At 37.3% G+C, this 19,323-nt stretch overlaps 2 protein-coding genes across 2 annotated transcripts; one reads left to right on the forward strand and one right to left on the reverse strand.

Moving 5' to 3' along the window:
• Positions 1-10,139: 10,139 nt before the first annotated feature.
• On the reverse strand, positions 10,140-10,802 carry LOC142640024 (agamous-like MADS-box protein AGL61). Its single transcript, XM_075814138.1, has one exon. The coding sequence runs from the start codon at positions 10,800-10,802 to the stop codon at positions 10,140-10,142; it is 663 nt and encodes a 220-aa protein (XP_075670253.1).
• Positions 10,803-15,999: 5,197 nt separating this feature from the next.
• On the forward strand, positions 16,000-19,060 carry LOC142638408 (amino acid transporter AVT6C-like). Its single transcript, XM_075812443.1, has 5 exons — positions 16,000-16,442; positions 17,232-17,384; positions 17,745-17,948; positions 18,236-18,701; positions 18,784-19,060. The coding sequence occupies exons 1-5, from the start codon at positions 16,076-16,078 to the stop codon at positions 18,896-18,898; spliced, it is 1,305 nt and encodes a 434-aa protein (XP_075668558.1). The 5' UTR covers positions 16,000-16,075; the 3' UTR covers positions 18,899-19,060.
• The last annotated feature ends 263 nt before the right edge of the window (positions 19,061-19,323 follow it).

The following is a 19,323-nucleotide window of genomic DNA, read 5'->3' on the forward strand; positions in this document are numbered from 1 at the left end:
AGAGAATTGGCCACTAACATTCCTTTCCTCATACCGGAGGTCAGGGGGTGATGGTCTAGGGTACCAATTCTTGGTTGAGCTGGTTGGATCAGGATGGTAAAGCCGTTTTACTTCTAAATCCTGAAACTGGTTTTCTAACTGTTCTATCTCCGGGTCAGAGGTTTGGCTAGAACTGCTAGAGGCTGATTGGATGTCTAGAACATTAACTGATGAAGGGGTGGCTGGTTCCTTCTTTACTAGTTCTTCTAGCTTCTGGGCCACTATCTCTAAGGCTGTCTTATCCTTAGGATAACTAAGGCTGGTGTGTCTGGTTGTGGGTAACTTGACTAAAGGCTTTTCTAAGGTTTGGATCGGCTTAGAGCTTCCTGGTTGGAGGATAACTTTGTTTTCGATCCTATCTTCAATTCTGTCAAGCTGTTTTCCTATGACATTTAGACACTGGTTGGTATAGTTGTTTTGCTCAATAACCTTGTCAACTGGCTGATGTCTATCTATGGTGGCTTTGAAAGGAGAGGCTATTATCTCCGTTCTACGATGGTTGAAGGTTATGGCTTCTAGGGGTGGATGACTAGACCTTACAACTTCCTTGGTCGCATTGGGTCCTTCTATGGTCCAGGTTTTGGTGAGGACACAAAACCTGTGCTGGCCAAAATACCTTTCGAAGTAAATGAAAAGGGGACATTACGGGATATTTCCCTCATGAATGCCGTCCATGAATCAAATACTTTTTCCTTTTGATCTACGGTATAGTTGGCTTTGTAGGCTTCTCTTTTAGTCCTGTTTTCCTTAGAACCAAACTCCTTACCTAATTCTTCTAGGTCAGGGGCGAATTCTCTGTTTAACACTAGGATATTCAGAGATTCTTCTTGCTGATCTGGAGGCTGTTCCATATCAGTTCCAGATGGGGATGGGGGGGATTGCTCACGATCGTCTTCCTCATTGACAATCGAATCCTGTTTGGCTGTGTAGCAAGGTGTGGTGAGTTGGGAATTGGTTCTAACTCCCTGAAGCTGAACACCTAAGTCTCTTCTAGACCTTGGGAATGGTGATCCTAGAGGTCTGGCTGAGCTACACTGGGATGCAGGTCTATCTCTAAGGTAGATAGGTGACTGCCTATGGGGCTGCTGTAGATCGATTGGAGATCTAAACCGGGATGTGTCCAAGGGTTGCCTACACTCATAGTCTAGAGGAGTGCTAAGCCTAGATCTGTCAAAACTTAACCTAACCGTGCCGTCGGCTAGTTGTTGGACAAATTCTAGATGCGGATTAGGGCTGGGTTTTGGATCTGTAGAGCATGATTTTCATTTTCTAGCATCCAATTGGCTGGGAAAGTAATTTCAGACCATTTGAGGGTTCTGGGAACCTTAACTTTGGCGCTAGGATCAGTGGTCTGGATGAGGGTTGTCTCGCCCTTTTGTCTCCTATCAAGTGCTCCAACATTCATGTTCGTTCTCATGCACTTGTAGTAAACTCTATATATCAAGGCGATCTGACTTGTTCCCTGTGTCATAAGGGTTCCATGGGTCTTGATATTGAGTGTGAGGGCTTTGATAACTGTACTGTCATGGAGAAAGATGCTAAAATCTGGGAAACAGTTAAAATGAATGGGTCCGTTACTAAGACTGGTTTCTATGGTTCCTAGGAGGCTGTCATCAAACCTGACGTGACGAGCATCTCTAAGGGCCATGAGGATTGAGCTGTTCAAACCTCTTCTGGTGAGTGGTTTCACTCCTATTTGGACTAATCCTATGTGTAGGAAGTTATGTCCTTTGTCTTTATGATTCTGGATAGCTGAGGGTGATAACAAGTAGCACGTTTCGTACTCCTTGTTGATTCCATAGACTTGTTCTATGGTCTTGACATGGTAGTACGTTGAAAGCTGTTTTCAAAGACCATGAAGACTTATAGAATTGGCTGGTGGAAACTTTAGGGATATTCCAATCTCCTATGTCTAGATCTAGATCGGATAGCTCATAAGACTCCGAATTAATTGGTCCTACGTCTGCTGGGATGTCAGGAATGGATGTGGGTTGAGAACATCTACTGCTGGTGGAAGAGTAACTTCTAAACAATCTATTCATGATTCTGGGGTTACAAGTTTAAATCAACAATCACAACCTAGTCACCTTTATCCTCAAACTTCTGGATCAAACCTTTAGATCAGAAGCAAAAGTATACAACTATGGGATAGACACCTGATCTGTGAACTCCTTTCCGCCGGACTCTCCTCCAAAATGGGGACCACCCTAACACGCCTTCTCTCGGCTTCAACGGGCTGACCAAACCAAACCTAGGAAGATTTTCGGCCTCTTTAAAGAACAGAGAACACCACAGACTTTGGTAACAAATCTCACAGGTATATAAATCTGCAACAATCTTTAGGGCTAAACACAGAAATAGGAAGAATAGGGATAACAGGGAAGCAAAGGTTAATTTGAACAAATAATCACAGAATAACGAATAAAGTGGTTAGAAGGAGGCTCAGCCTACCAATTGCAGATGTAATAGAAAATGATGAAATAATAGCAGACGAAGAAATAAATAAAAGGGAACGGAAGAGTTATCAAGAAATAGATGTAAAACAGAATATGGGGTATGGGAGATATATCCATGAAAATAATTCAAAATAATTATAATGCCAAAATAATCTGGATAACTATGGCGGCAGTGCCGACCAACTTGATTAAATGATAAACAGTAACTTACAATCCGACCGGGCCAAACTTGGCTCTGATACCATAAGGGGGTAACCAAGACTAAGGCCGGTTGGGGCCATGTGCGGAAAATAAACATAAAGGCCGACTGAGGCCATGATATTACAAGTATGAAATAATGCCATCTGATTACAATGCTAAGGGTTGTAAAGAGGAGGCAAAGCTGAACTCTTGGCTAGAAGAGGAGGGAATTTTGGAGTTGCTGAAGTTTCTCCTAAAATTGGACCTGCCTCAGAATGGAGAAATGGCTTCCTTAAATAGGCTGGAGGAGGCCTTGGATGCTGCTGGATGATTGCTGAAAATCCGGAGGGTAAATTGCTTCTACTGAGGTGAAAGTTAATTCCACCGAAAGCAACAGTATCCCTTGATGATTGTGTCTGTGACAAGAAACTTTCACTGTTCATGCTACGGTGATTTGTCCCCTTGCTTTTCAGATTCGGTCACCGTTGAAATAGTAACTGTCGGGGAATCTGGGGTGCGGTACTTGTCCATGATGCGGGTCTTGTTCATATCGTTGGCCGGTGCTGATTTTGAATAGTAACCGAATCGGGGTTTTATCTGAGTTGCTTTGTCAGGATATTCTTTAATCGCTGTCCAAGTTATACCCGCTGTAAGGGTCTTGGGAATCTTGGAATGGATCCAGTGGATCGTGGTTGACTGATCCTTCAGAAGCAGTGGGAGAGACCTGTTCTTCTGATTCTAGCTGTTGTGAGTGAGCTATTAGCTGCTGGGCTAATTCTTTCAACTCTTTGCTAGATTTTCTGGTTATCTGGACAGAGTCTAGGCTAGACTGAGATCTTGTCCTGTGGGCAATGGGTTTCTGTACTGGGGGGGGATAATCTTTATAAACCTGATTGATGATTGGATTGATCCTGAGGCTGTCCCACCATTTGACTGAAAATTCCCGGTCCAAGAGGTTGCTGCTAATTGTATATTTCCACATGCTGATCCAGTGGACTTTGTACCTCTGGGAGAAAATTAAGATTACTGGAAACTGGGATCTGTGCTTAGAGGAGCTGCATCTTGAGTCAAAATACCTCAAAGCATCTTGTAGTGGTTCTGGGAAGATCTGGGGGATGGATCCAAACATCTCCCACCATTTAAGGAACCAGGAAGGGGTCTGGCTACCAAAATCTTTGCTGAACATTAAGAACCATGAATGGTTGAATTTTTGGTTCTGGAAGAAAAGTACTTTTTCAAAAGCATCCATGTAGTCATAATAACTGTAATGGAGTATTGAGCCTGATGGAGATCTGTAGTTTTTGAGGATCCTTAACAAAGAAGGATGCTGTCCCCATTCTTTACTACTGATGAAACTGGTGATGATGAACTTGTGATAGAGGACTATTGGGGGGTCCCCTTTGCTGTAGATGTTTTCTATTTGAGCAGACTTTTCCTGGGTGAGGATGCTCTTATAGAACTGGATATTTTTCTCTGGATGTTTGGGTAAGAAGTGCCAGTTTGGTGGCAAAACTTCCATGGCTAGGGCCAAGGGATCTGTTATATGAGCCAGGTGGGGTTCAATATAAGAGATATGCTGGGTAAAGGTTTTTTTGACATAAGAGGACTGTCCTTCTCTTTGGGTTGGATAGGAAGAAGGCCTCTGAGTTTGGATATGGCTAAAATGTTCTTCTAGCTGATAAGGGTTGGTTGCTTTTGGTGCTGGGGAAGCTAAGGCTGAGCTGTAGCTGGACTGACCATGTGGTGGCCTTTCATAATTTGGTTTTGGGATTGATGAAACCAAATAACGATTGGCAATGCTTGACGGTGATGCAGGGGTATCCTGTCTGGGGTTTTTTGTTTGTGATATTGGGACAATTTGACTGGGGGTGATTGGTACAACTTTTTGTGAGTTCTGTGTTTGACTAGAACTAACAAGGTTTTGCTGTTTAGACAATTTAGGGGGTTGGGGTTGTTGCGGTTTCTTTCCGGACATCTTGGCTGTGACTCTGCAAAAATTCACGGGTTAGGAAATCAGGGATACTGTTTTGGCTTCCTTCAATGAATTCTATATCAAAGTCAAAGATTGAAAGGATGGCTTGCCATCGTGCAAAAATCTGTTTTGATGCAATGTTTTGAACATCTTTTTCTAAAACGTGTTTTGCAGATTTACAATCAATCCTGATTAGAAACTTTTGATTTAAAAGATCACTTTGGAATTTTGAAATGCATAGTACTATGGATAGTATTTCTTTCTTAATAGTACTATAATTGATCTGAGTGGGAGTCCAAATTCCTGAATGGAAACAGACTATTTGTTCAGGGGTATTGGGATTAATACGCTGGAGGAGGATGCCACCATAACCTATGTTTGAGGCATCAGTCTGGATAATCTTGAATGAGTTGTCAGAAGGAATTCCTAAACAAGGAAGGGTTCTGACATATTGTTTGATATGCTGGACAACTGTGGTATGAGCTGGAGTCCATGGGGAAGGATTGGTTCGGAGTCTATCGAAAAGGAGTTTGCATTGTTGCACGAGATTTTGATAGAAATCTGAAATGTAATTGAGAGAACCTAGAAATCTCTGAAGCCGGGTTTTATCTAGGATTTCATCCGGAAACTTATCAAGAACCGGATAGCTCTGTCTATAGGTTTGATAACACCATGATGAATATCAAATCCTAAGAAACGGATTTTAGTTTGGAAAAGTTTGATCTTGGGGGCTGAAATGACAAGACCATTGAGCTTGATGGTATGGAGGAATGCTCTTAAGTGCTTCTGGTGTTGTTCCAAAGATTCTGAAAAAATGAGTACATCATCAATGTACACAATGGCATGACTGGAGAATGGATTAAAAATCTCATTCATGATATTTTGGAACTCGGATGGTGCATTTTTGAGACCAAATGGCATTACATTCCATTCATAATGGCCAAAGGGCGTAGTAAAGGCTGTTTTATACCTATCTGGCTCCCTGATTTGTATTTGCCAAAATCCACTCTTCATATCAAACTTGCTGAAAACAACAGCTTTGCTAAGCCTGTTGACTAAGTCCTTTTTGTTGGGGATAGGGTACCTTACCCATTCTAAGACTTTGTTGAGGGGCTTGTAGTTGATAACTAACCTAGGGACACCTCTCTCTATCTCAGCATTTTTCTGCACATAAAAGGCTGGACAGGACCATGGTGATCTGGATTTCCTGATGATCCCCTTTTTAAGGAGGTCCTCTATCTCGGTTTTACAGGTATCCAAAAGTTCCTGGTTCATTTGGATAGGTCGAGCTTTGGTAGGGATATCCTTTTCATTGAAATCTTTGACATACGGGAGAGCAACCTCGTGTCTCTTTCTATGCCAAAAAGCTGTGGGTAGATCAGAGCAAACTTCCTGCTTAAGTTTTTCTTCAAACTTTCTGATCTCTTCTTGGAGGGTTTTACAAGCTAGTTGGTCCTCAACCTTCTTGTATCTAATTTCCTCTTGAAGGTACTTAAGATGTATGGTCTTGGCACTAATCAGGTTTAGGGTGTTGGAAGCGGCGTCAGCTTGGATGGTGCTAATGTTTCTAGGTACAGGTCCACTAATAAACTTAAACTTGATAGTTTGGCCAAAGGGTTGGGTAGTGATTCCTTTACTATCTACTGTGAAAGGGTAAAGGATGCAAAGGAATGGATTTCCTAGGATGACCTTGTCTGTCATGTTTTTGACAAGAACAAATGTGGTTTTGAAACACATGTTATCTTGGCAAACATGGGCCTTAGGAAGTTTGAATTCAATCTGCATTTTTCCACCACTTGCGGATGTTAATCGTTCCCTAGATTTTTTAAAGTATTTGGAGGGAATGATTCCTTCTTGGATGCAGTTGAGATCATCACATGTATCAATTAAGGCTATAACCTTGAATTAAAAATCTTTGATAATGAAAATCATGACTTTGGAATTCCATTTATGGTAGTTAATCATAGTGATAGCATCTAAGAATAATTTGTTGCTGGGTTCATAGATGAGATTAACTGTATGACCAACTCCATTATCTGAGGGACTTTCCTTATTGCCGTGATGAGAAGTGCTTTGAGTTTCCTGCAGGGTTTTAAGATTCTGTTTTAGGATCTTGATTTCACACCCTGTTTCCTTGGATTCTTGTTGAAGGTCATTGATCTTTACTTCCTTTATGGACTGGACAAACCTATTGTGGGATTGGTCCAAATTTTCCTTGGATTGATGGTTACTGGGTTTAGGTTCCCTTGGTTCCTGTATCAAGGGCTGGTGGGTTAGGCTGGGCTTCTGAGGCTTGTCAACGGGGTCACCTATTTTTATGTGAGAAGATTTGGTGCTACAATCTCTCTTGAGATGGTCACGCTTGCCGCAAGCATAACATTTTCCAGGTTTATTTTCCTTAGTTTCTCTGTAGGCTTTGGAAATAGGTCGATGAGCTCTACTAGCATGTCTTTCAGGTCTTTTTAATCTCAGGCGTTTCCATTTGGCTTCTAGGGTTTCATCATCTGTGTCAGAGGAGGAACTGCTAGAGGTTGTACGGATCTTTAACACCTTAAGATGACTAGTACATTTTGGTAAAGGAACGGCTGGTTTCTTAGCTAGCTCTTCAAGTTTCTGGGCAACTATTTCTAAGGCTGATTTGTTCTTAGGGTAACTAAAGTTGGTTGCAGGAGACTTGACAAGAGGCTGCTTAGGAGTTGGATTGCTAACCATATCTTTAGTTGCTATGGTCCAGGTTCTGGTGAGGACACAAAACTGCTCGTCATGGCCAAAGTACCTTTCGAAGTATATGAAAAAGGGGACATTACGGGATATTTCCCTCATGAATGCCGTCCATGCTTCAAATACTTTTTCTTTTTGATCTCTGGTATAATTGGCTTTGTAGGCTTCTCTTTTAGCTCTGTTTTCCTCAGAACTAAACTCCTTTCCTAATTCTTCTAGGTTAGGAATGAATTCTCTGTTTAACACCAAGATATTCAGAGATTCCTCTTGCTGATCTGGAGGCTGGTCCATATCGGTTCCGGATGGGGATGGGGGGATTGCTCACGATCGTCTTCCTCATTGACAATCGAATCTGTTTGGCCGTGTAGCAAGGTGTGGTGAGTTGGGAATTGGTTCTAACTCCCCGAAGCCGAACACCTAAATCTCTTCTAGACCTAGGAAAAGGTGATCCTAAAGGTCCGGTTGAGCTACACCGGGATGCGAGATCTATCTCTAAGGTAGATAGGTGACCGCCTATGGGCCGCCGATCGATTGGAGATCTAAACCGGGATGTGTCCAAAGGTTGCCTACACTCATAGTCTAGAGGAGTGCTAAGCCTAGATCCGTCGAAACTTAACCTAACCGTGCCGTCGGCTAGTTGTTGGACAAATTCTAGATCGGGATTAGGGCTGGGTTTTGGATCCGTAGAGCATGATTTTCATTCTCTAATATCCAATTGGCTGGGAAAGTAATTTCAGACCATTTGAGGGTTCTGGGAACCTTAACTTTGGCGCTAGGATCGGTGGTCGGGATGAGGGTGGTCTCGCCCTTTTGTCTCCTATCCAGTGCTCCAACATTCATGTTCGTTCTCATGCACTTGTAGTAAACTCTATATATCAAGGCGATCCGACTAGTTCCCCGTGTCATAAGGGTTCCATGGGTCTTGATATTGAGTGTGAGGGCTTTGATAAGCTGTACCGTCATGGAGAAAAATGCTAAAATACGGGAAACAGTTAAAATGAATGGGTCCGTTACTAAGACCGGTTTCTATGGTTCCTAGGAGGCCGTCATCAAACCTTACGTGACGAGCATCACTAAGGGCCAGGAGGATTGAGTCGTTCAAACCTCTTCGATGAGTGGTTTCACTCCTATTTGGACTAATCCTATGTGTAGGAAGTTATGTCCTTTGTCTTTATGATTGGATAGCTGAGGGTGATAACAAGTAGCACGTTTCGTACTCCTTGTTGATTCCATAGACTTGTTCTATGGTCTTGACATGGTAGTCTGTTCTGAAAGCTGTTTTCAAAGACCATGAAGACTTATAGAATTGGCTGGTGGAAACTTTAAGGATATTCCAATCTCCTATGTCTAGATCTAGATCGGATAGCTCATAAGACTCCGAATTAATTGGTCCTACGTCTGCTGGGATGTCAGGAATGGATGTGGGTTGAGAACATCTACTGCTGGTGGAAGAGTAACTTCTAAACAATCTATTCATGATTCTGGGGTTACAAGTTTAAATCAACAATCACAACCTAGTCACCTTTATCCTCAAACTTCTGGATCAAACCTTTAGATCAGAAGCAAAAGTATACAACTATGGGATTATAATACTTTATAACTCATGATAACAATAGTAATGTACAATACTTTATAACTCAATATGTGCTATAAACAAAAATGTATCAATTAAAATTAAACAATCATGAGACAAGATTGATAAAATGATTTAATATATTATAAGGAATATAAAAAAAAAAAAGCAACGAAAAGTAAATTATAAAAAAATCAAAATAAAGCAAATAGTACCTGGGAACAGTTAAAAATAATGAATATCAAGGTATAGATAGAGTCGATTAGCTATGGGACATAGATAGAGCACTGCTGCATAGTTAGGTGACCTGGGAACAAGGATGAGAGGCCCACGACACAAATAAAAGCTTCAATTTTTCACTTGTGACCTGTGTACAAAAAAAAAGGTGAGGTAAACACGTAGAGAGAGAGAGAGAGAGAGAGAGAGAGAGAGAGAGAGTTGGTGGTGCGGCACATTAACAAAATTTTTGACTTTTCAATTTTTCTACCGTACAAGTAAGCCCTAGATGTGTTGTTGGAAATTATAATTTTTTCCCTTTTTTTGTTGAGGTAATTTTTAAAATACATATGTGTTCATTTTAAAAATACTGAATGTTTAATTATTGTAATTTGTTGACATATGTATTTATATATTGTATTTTATTTAAATAAAAATTATGTTTATTTTTAGACTTTCTTAAATATATATATGTGTGTGTATGTATATTATCAGGTATTATATGTATGTATATTATCAGATATGGGGCCAAAATAATAAGATTATTTAAAAAATTTCAAATTATTTGGGATATTTTCAAAAAAAAAAAGAAATTTTCTTTGGAGGGACCCAAGGCCCCCTTGGTTTTCAAGTGGTTACACCACTAAGTGTCCTGGTATAACGATAAAAAACAACTATCATGAAATAAATATACTATAGACTCAATCATATGGAGCATCTAAAAAAAGCCCTAGCTTATTTTATAACTAAGGAATTGATAAATAAAAAATAAAAACTCAATTTGCATGTTTACAATACCAAAAAAAAAAAGGGTAAGAATATGTTTGAATTTATTTAGTATTCCTTCTAAATAATCAACAGCCAAACCTTACTCTTAAAAGTTTTGGAATCAACTGTTACTCATTCCAAAAAGTAAAAACCCTAAAAATTATCATCCTTGTCTAAATCTTCTCATTCAAACCAAAAATATAAAACATAAACTTCAATACTGTCCAAGTTCAAACCCATAGCCATGGCTATCAAAAACACCACCATTATTGTTACCACCATTCAAATTGGGATTAACAAAATTATTATTCCCCACATCCACCTTCATATCCATTGAAGACATCAAAGAACTCTTCCCCATCCTCATACTCATTCGCTCATCCAACTTCGCCGCCACTTTCTTTCGCGCCTCTTGCAAAGACCACAGATAGTGTTGGATCTCTTCCAACCCCATGTTCTCATCCAAGGGCTTGTCCCACCAAAACCCTCCACTCCCAGTCATCGTCTTCATCTTCACATCTTCCTCAATCTCCTTCAAACGATTCTTCTCCATCGCCAACTCCCTTTGAGCCTCATCATATTGCATATTGAACTCATTCACAGCCACATGCTTTTGAGACGACTCGGCCAAGGTAGCGTCTCCTCCGGTGAGATAGCGGTTGAGAATAGTTTCAACATCAGGGTGTCCGAAGCAGTACACCTTGTCTTTCTTAGAGATGACGATTACAGCGATTTCAGCACCGGACAACACAGAAAGCTCACCGGCTTTTTTGAAGAGACCAGCACGGCGCTTTGAGAAAGTGACTTGTCGCTGGTTGCCATTTAGTTCCTTCATCTCTACCTTTTGCCGGCCTTGGGTTTTCTTTGGCATAACCATGGTTGTAGCTGATTCTAACTATGAACAACGACGTGATCGAAGAAGGGGTTAGGTTAGAGAAAGTTGTAAGAGACCATGAATGTAAGAGAAGGGTTTAATGTATATATACATATATAGGGTTTTTATATGTGAATGTTCGTTAATTTGAGGGTAAAAAAACCCTACACTTTTGTTTGGATACAATTAGTTCCTATTACATATTGATTATTGAATAATCAATCTATAAAAAAAAATTTATTATTTAATTTTAATGAAATTAAGAAATATCTTCTTATTTTCTTTAGTTTATAAGTGATTTTTGATTAAGTCGTGTATAATATTGTATAATAAGACTAGTCCACAAAACTATTCCATTACACCGTGTGGCTTAAAGAAAAGCTAGTAGCGCATGCTCTAAAACTTTTTTTTTTTCCTTTCTAAAAATTAATAATTTTCAAAATCTAAAATAATTGCATATATACAAAGTGAATACACAAATAAGTAAATTGCAAAAATGTACTAATAAAAGATTGAAAACATTCCTTGAAAAGAAAGCCTGAAAAAAATTTGAAGATGAAAATAGAAAGAAGAAACAAATCCAACAAAAATAAAAGGATATGAACAAAAAAATTCAAAACTCTTGAAACTCACACTGTAAAATAATCATAAAATTTGAGGTAGCCACACAAAAAAATTGTTAAATCCCTTTTTCTTTTTCTTTTCTTTTTTTCCTGTTTGACATAATCTACCACTTTCTTCTCAAAGAATACATATTTTCTTTTTGTCAGAAGTTTGTGGTGGTTAACGTTAAAAATTATCACCATTTTTTTTTGTAATTTTTATAGCAAATAATTGTTGAAAGTTGTAAGAATAACACATATATTCATAGTCTTTATGTTTGGAAAGACTTTCACTTAATCTTAGCCGTACTGAAGTGGACTGAAATGTTACCTTAATATAACTCAACAAAAGCGTTGCAACAATAATTTCTATACTTAAGATTTTAGATATTATGAGTTTGCGATATATATATATATATATGTAACTCAATAAAAGCGTAGCAACAATAATTTCTATGCTTAAGATTTTAGATATTATGAGTTTGCAATATATATATATATATATATATATATATTTTTTTTTTTAAATTTAGATTTAGATTAGGTGTTTTTAATCCAAACATGTCTTTTCTCATTATGTAAGTGCACAAAAATGGATCAAAATGGACCAAAATGAATTAAGTGATTCAAATCGACATAATTGAATCAAATGGAACAAAGTGGACCATTGGACAGAATAGGACTGAATGGACCGAATAAGAACGAATGGACTAAATAGGACCGAAGTGAACAGAATGAATCGGAAGGTACCAAATTGGACTGCTTAGGATTGAAGTAGACAAAATGGACCGAATTGGACCAATGTGAACTGGATAGGACTGAGGTGGATAGAATTTTTTTTTTGAAAGGGTGGATAGAATGGTTCGAATAGAACCTAAGTGGACAAAATGGATCGAATAGGATTAAAGTGGACTAAATAACCCAAATAGGACTAAAGTGGATCCAATTGGATAGAATGGAGAATTAATTTTACATTACATTATAATACAAAATATTTATTTTTTCCCACATATGGCGTGGATCTACAACTAGTTTTAGGTGTAGGAGGGGATTGAACCCCAGATTTCTTATTCAACCATCAGAGACTTTACTAGTTGAGCTAACTGGAACTCACAATTAATAAAATTTTCTTGAATAAACTTTTTAGTGTTTACTTAATTACAAAAAACCCTAAAAGAAAAGTCGGATAAATGTGGACTTTTTGGAGGCCAGAAAATAGAGTGTTATTTTTGCCCTGCAAAACGGCAGAAGTGTTAGATCATTTGTGGTCAAAGTGTGGAACTGTCGATGGATTCCTTACCTCAAAATTTCAAAGTTTGTCCTTTTCATTTTTTTTTTTGTTCTTAATTTCTGTTGGATAAATCCATAGTTTTTATTTATTTATTATCAGAATGAGTTCTTCTTTGAATATGGATGATTCTAATTGGAAGAGGGTCTTTCAACTTTTCCAATCATCAATATCATTATTTATTTTTGAAACAATCAACCTTTTTTTTATTTGTTAAAGACAACCTATTTATATTCATAGATTTGTACAATTAGAAATGGCTATCTTACTTCATTAATGCTAAAAACATATAAAATAATACAATTTTATGCTGTAATTCGCCACATGATAAATTGTGAAGAGTAAAAGTATGATAGTGAATATATGTAAAATATACCTCTACTGTTTACAATTTGTCACATAATAAGCTCTGACACAGAATTGTATTATTTTATATACTGTAGCCTTACTCATTTTACCTCTATAGATATTTTCGCTGACAAAAGGTTTGATGAATTGATCATCACACATGTTTCTTTTCTGAGTCATCAACTCATCGTACACATTATCTTTTTTTTCTTTTTTTTTTAATGATAATCCATCATACTCATTACCCTACACATAAGTGATTGGACCTCAGATATTTTCATTCCAAAGGAAAAGTACCACTAAAAAAATAAATAATTAAAAGTAATAAAGCTATTGGCTGGTGCTGGTTCCTGAACAAAAGTTATGATGGCTATAAAATTTGGGCCCTCCATTAGAACAAACTTTATATGTAACTTTCAATCTTTTTGATAAATTCCATATTGGCCACAAAGGGTTAAGGTATACGCCAGTAAATTTACCAGGCGTACGTTAAAATATAACTTTTTGATATTTGGTGTATTTAAATGTTTGTTGTTAAAATAGATAAAATAATTTATTTTTAAACACAAGATAGAATTTTTACTTTAACTTAATAAATTTTTATATCAGTAAAACTTATATTTTTTTGACATCATTATTGTGAAAGTTTTACGTTCCTGTATATTTTTTAAAAAACCGTTTATGTTCCTATATATGTCAGCAACAATACTGCCACATATATATACCACTTCAGCTTGTGGCCTGTCAATTATGTCTATGTGGACCTGTTTAGAAGATGTTTTTGAGACTTTTCAAAAAAAAAAGAAAAGATGTTTTTGAGTTTCTCAAAAAAAGAAAAAAGAAGAAGATGTTTTTCATGATCACGCAAGCATATTCCAGTTTCCCTCCTTTTTTGATAAAATATTCGATTTCTTTCACGCTAGCTGACTAGCTGTTAGTGTATTATTAATAGAAAATGTATTGTCAGGATTAAATGTTAGAATGATCCCCTATGTTGAATATATTAGTATAAATGTGAAAGTAAAAACATAAAGTATAGAACACAATAACATACGAAGTGGTTCAGCCTAACGGCCTACATCCACTGAAGAAACTCTAAATGGTTATATCAATAATATATTAGAATGTAGTATAAATCCTGTGTTACAATGAACCATGACATATATATATATAGTAGACTAAATCCAAGACTAATAGACTTCTAGTATAAGTAGAAGACTTGACTTGCACACAAAGTAGAATTAGACTTGAACTTATACTAATGAGCTAATATATCTCTAACACCCCTCTCAAATTCAAGGTGGAAGCTTGATAAAACCTTGAGATTTGATAAGGTTGAGAAGATCCCTTGAATGAAGTTTGGCTCTATGACGGTGGTTTGAGGAAGGCATGGTCTTGCAGTATTGATGCGACTTCTATTGGTGGCATGACTATACCAGAGAGATTTGACGGCAGCAGTAGAAAACCAAAGAAGATGAACGCAGCGAAAGAACACCGAGGAAGACAAAGATTGCTCTTAATACATCGTAAGGACAGAAAACCATGGCCATAGGAAGGTGGCTCTGATACCATGTTAAATATTAGCATTGATACACCATGTTGAATATGCTAGTATGGATGCGGAAACGAAAGTATAAAGTATAGAACATAATAACACACGAGAATTACGTGGTTCAGCCTAACGGCCTACATTCACGGAAGAAACCCTAAAGGGCTACATCAATAATATATTAAAATGTAGTACAAATCCTGTGTTATAATGAACCATAACATGTGTATATATAGTAGACTAGACCCTAGACTAATAGACTTCTAGTACAAGTAGGAGACTTAGCTTGCACACAAAGTAGAATTAGACTTGGGCTTATACTAATGGGCTAATATATCTCTAACAGTTAGAGATGATATTACGGGTCCATTTGGATACAACTTATTTTGCTGAAAACTAAAAACACTGTAGCAAAATAATTTTTAAATGTGTGAATAGTACCGTGGGACCCGTGTACAGTGCGTAAACAGTACATGAACAGTGCACTTTATCTCCTGCACAGTGAAATTATGTGCATGAACAGTGCGGTTACTGTTCATACGCACTGAAAAAAAAAAAAAAAAACTGAAAATGCAGCAACCTTACAAGTTACAAACACAAACGCAAACGCAAACGCAAACGTGGATCCAAACAAATACTATACATATAAAATTCTCACAAGCATAGTACATACAATTTTGTTAGGGGCATATACAGTTATTATTGTGTCATGTAGATTTTTTTTTTTAAGATATGATCGGTCCAAAATTTGAATTTATATCAAATTTCATAGGACTACATCAACCCAATAAAAAGCATAAATCTTTTAATCATTATTGGACACATTTTGTTGAGTAATAACATATCGGCATTATTCCATATGGATTATACAGACTTAAGGATAGATTCAATTTGAGTTTTGCCATTTATTTTATTGGATGAAAAAATTAATCCACATTTTTTTTATTGGTAATTGGTCAAACCCTGCGTCAATTTCTATCAACATGTTACCAAATTGGATTAAAATGCACTTCTTAACAGCAATGATTAACAATAGGATGAATCAGCATGATTAACAATAGGATGAATCAAAGAGCATGCCAGCGGTGACTCCTCTCGAAGCCTTTGATTTTCAGAACTAAGAAGACCCTCCCATGACCCACTTTTGAGTCCACATTCATTTTTGTTGTCCATTTCACTTTCCTTGTCCATGTACATGCATTATTGTCCTCGCCAATGGCAATGTCATGTGATTCATGCCACTGCAGCCACTCTATGTTGTCTTGAACTCATTCAATTCCCATCTCACCAACTCTTTTAATTATTCAAACCAATCACATTTCACTTACACGAAGGACATTCTGGTAAATTTGCCCACCCCACCAAGTACCAGACCATATTATATAAACATTAAAGCGTATTCACGTAGAAGAAGACAACAATCTCAACCCAAAAAAAAAAAAGGTCTTCTTTGTTCTTTCAAAGCGAGTGGGAAAAAACAATTGCCGGGATGTCACCGGCTGCCGGAATACACGTGCCACTCCTACCGGAACACAAGCCGAAGATAGAGATAAAGCATGCAACGCTACCGGGGGCGGTGTTTAATGTGGCAACGAGTATAATTGGTGCTGGAATTATGTCAATTCCGGCCACCCTTAAGGTGCTAGGTGTAATTCCAGCTTTTTTGCTAATAGTGATTATTGCTATGCTGGCTGATGTGTCGGTGGAGTTTTTGATGAGGTTTACACATTCGGGTCACTCAAGAACTTATGCTGGTGTCATGAGGGAGTCTTTTGGTCGTGGGGGAGCTGTGGCTGCACAAGTTTGTGTCATGGTTACAAATCTTGGGTGTTTGATCATGTACCTTATTATTATTGGTAAGCATCGAAATTTACCAAGATTTTATTTTGTGCGTGTGTGTGTGTGTGTTTTTTTAACAAAGCAGTAGACATTTTGAGGAGTCTAGTAAGGCTATTGAACTGTCATCGAATTAAATGGACGATATGTTTTCTTTGATTCTTTGACAACCATATAGAAACAAGTCTTAAGAATATTGTGGTGGTTGGCGTCAGATTGTGCTAAGGTTAATGGATGGGGGAGAAGCAAAGGTTTCTGCATTGGGACTAAAATTCTGGGATTTTTGTGGCCAAGTGTCGCTGGATGTTTTGATAATGAACTTCCGAGCAATTACTTCTTGATATGACTACTTATTAGCTGGAAAATGCAAAAACTACAACTAATTTTACTATTAAAAAAAAATTACAAACTATGTGACAATAAAGTTATTTTAATGACATAATAATTAATTTTTTTTTGGTGCGTGATTGATGATTCATGGTATAACACAATTAGTAGTTTCAATTTCATGTTTGTATGGTATAAAAAAAAAAAAAAAATCATTGTCTACAAGAATTTTTTTAAAAGGAACTACTTTAGTTAATTTTAAACATGATTTGATCCAATTGGAACAAAAAGCGGGTTTGATGCATAAATGTGATCATGTGAGATATGATTATGAACCCAAATGTTGTGGCCATTTGAGGACTAAGGATGGGCAACTTGTAAGAATATGAGCAAAAGAGAGTCTTAGTTCATATAGATCATTCATGATGAGTACAACTGTAAAAATTCACATTTCACATTTGTATTTGTTTGACTTTCCTCAGGGGATGTCCTCTCTGGAAACCAGCCTGAAGGAGTAGTGCACTTGGGCATTTTGCAACAATGGTTTGGCATTCACTGGTGGAACTCACGCGAATTTGCTTTGCTAGTCACCGTTGTCTTCATTATGCTTCCATTAGTACTGTTTCGGCGAGTAGGTCAGTAATTTCCATATTTGATGTTTCACATTTATATTTTGCATTACCAACAAATTCATTAGTTGAAAAGATATTAACTTTGATATTTAAACACAACCAGGACATCCAAATTCCTAGGAATGATGCTTGGGAATATGAATGATTTATGTTTGATTTAATTCTAGGAAGTCTAAAGGATCACTTTTCACCCAGAATACCTCTGCACAAGATGTGCTTGAAATATTTTATGTCTTAATTTTTCTTGAAGTATCTTGTGTTTTCATATGCAAAGTGGTTAGAAGCTTGGGATTGTAAATCTTGAAATTTCATAGCATAGATGTTTACTGACAATTACTTCATCACACTGGTGTTTGTCTCCAGAATCATTGAAGTTCAGTTCAGCAATATCGGTTCTACTAGCAGTAGTGTTTGTTGGCATAAGTTCTGCAATGGCAATCTCTGCACTCCTGGAAGGGAAGACAGAGACCCCGAGAATGCTACCTCACTTGGACAACCAAGTCTCATTCTTTGACCTTTTCACTGCTGTCCCAGTCATAGTGACAGCCTTCACATTTCATTTTAATGGTAAGAACAGACTTGAGAGCATTAATATTTGCAGCAAGTATAAGGATTAGGGACACAACGTTTTTCATAAATCTTGATATGGTTTATTGTGATGAGTGCTATATAAAAGTGGTGTTCGTAGTGAACCCAGATAAAAATTAATATTGCTCTAACACAACAAGTACTGTCAGCAATTGTGAAAAAAGTTGTGTCCTAGCATTGATCTTTGTATTAGCAGCCTTTTACACCTGTAAATAAGCACTAATTTTCCTAATTCTCTAAAAAAGGCTTTTGATGAATGCATGCAGTTCATCCAATTGGCTTTGAGCTTGGCAAGCCTTCTGATATGATCACAGCATGTCGAATATCACTAGCACTTTGTGCTGCCATATACTTTGCCATTGGTCTATTTGGGTACCTATTATTTGGGGATTCAATCATGCCAGACATACTTGTCAATTTTGATCAAAATGCTGGTTCAGCATTCGGTTCTTTACTTAATCATATAGTTCGGTTAAGCTATGCATTACACATTATGCTGGTGTTTCCTCTTTTGAACTTCTCCTTGAGGGCCAACATAGATGAATTCCTTTTCCCTAAGAAGCCTCTCTTGGCCACAGACACAAAAAGATTTTTGTTCCTCACCCTTGTTCTATTAGCCATCTCCTACCTAGCTGCAATTGCCATCCCAAATATATGGTACTTTTTTCAATTTCTTGGATCAACCTCTGCAGTCTGCCTAGCCTTCATCTTCCCTGGTGCAATTGTTATCAGGTACTTTTTCTCACACTCTCTCCCCAAAAAGGCGAAAAAAAATTGATGCTTAATAATTTTTTATACTTTTTTCCAATGACAGGGATGTTCATGGTATATCAACATCGAGGGATAGGATTGTGGCAGCAGTAATGATAATTCTGGCAGTAGTAACAAGCACAATTGCCATTTCCACAAATATATTCAGTTTATTTTGAAACAAGATATATTTCACTCTCAACCATTTTGGGTACAGTAGAGGTGTTTGTATATTTATGTGTATTCTTCAAATTTTGTGGTATGAGGCTTTAGAATCCAATAGCAAGAAGGTGCAGATTATGTTAAGTACATTTATTCAATCTAAAATTATTTATCAGGCAGAAGAAGCAATATAGTGGCATCTATAGATTCTATAGATGCATCAAGTTATTTCAATTGATTGAAAAGTTTGTCAATTACTGACAAAGGACAAGTAATTATCCCATCCTAGGCTGTACAAAAACTAAAATCACATTCTCAATCGACACATCAAGGCTATTTAATAAAAAAAATTAACATTATTATAAAATAGAAAAACACTGAACATTGCAAACATTGTACAAAATAAACAACTTCATATTAGCGTATTTCTACAAAAATAAAT

This window comes from Castanea sativa, chromosome 6, assembly GCF_040712315.1.
Source record: "Castanea sativa cultivar Marrone di Chiusa Pesio chromosome 6, ASM4071231v1".
Classification (NCBI taxonomy): domain Eukaryota; kingdom Viridiplantae; phylum Streptophyta; class Magnoliopsida; order Fagales; family Fagaceae; genus Castanea; species Castanea sativa.

Excerpts from the sequence above, each read along its gene's own strand:
- LOC142640024 (XM_075814138.1), bottom strand. The coding sequence starts at position 10,802 with ATGGTTATGCCAAAGAAAACCCAAGGCCGGCAAAAGGTAGAGATGAAG.
- LOC142638408 (XM_075812443.1), top strand. The coding sequence starts at position 16,076 with ATGTCACCGGCTGCCGGAATACACGTGCCACTCCTACCGGAACACAAG. Across the intron at positions 17,949-18,235 it reads CTTCACATTTCATTTTAATG|TTCATCCAATTGGCTTTGAG; the intron begins GTAAGAACAGAC and ends GAATGCATGCAG. Across the intron at positions 18,702-18,783 it reads CCTGGTGCAATTGTTATCAG|GGATGTTCATGGTATATCAA; the intron begins GTACTTTTTCTC and ends TTCCAATGACAG.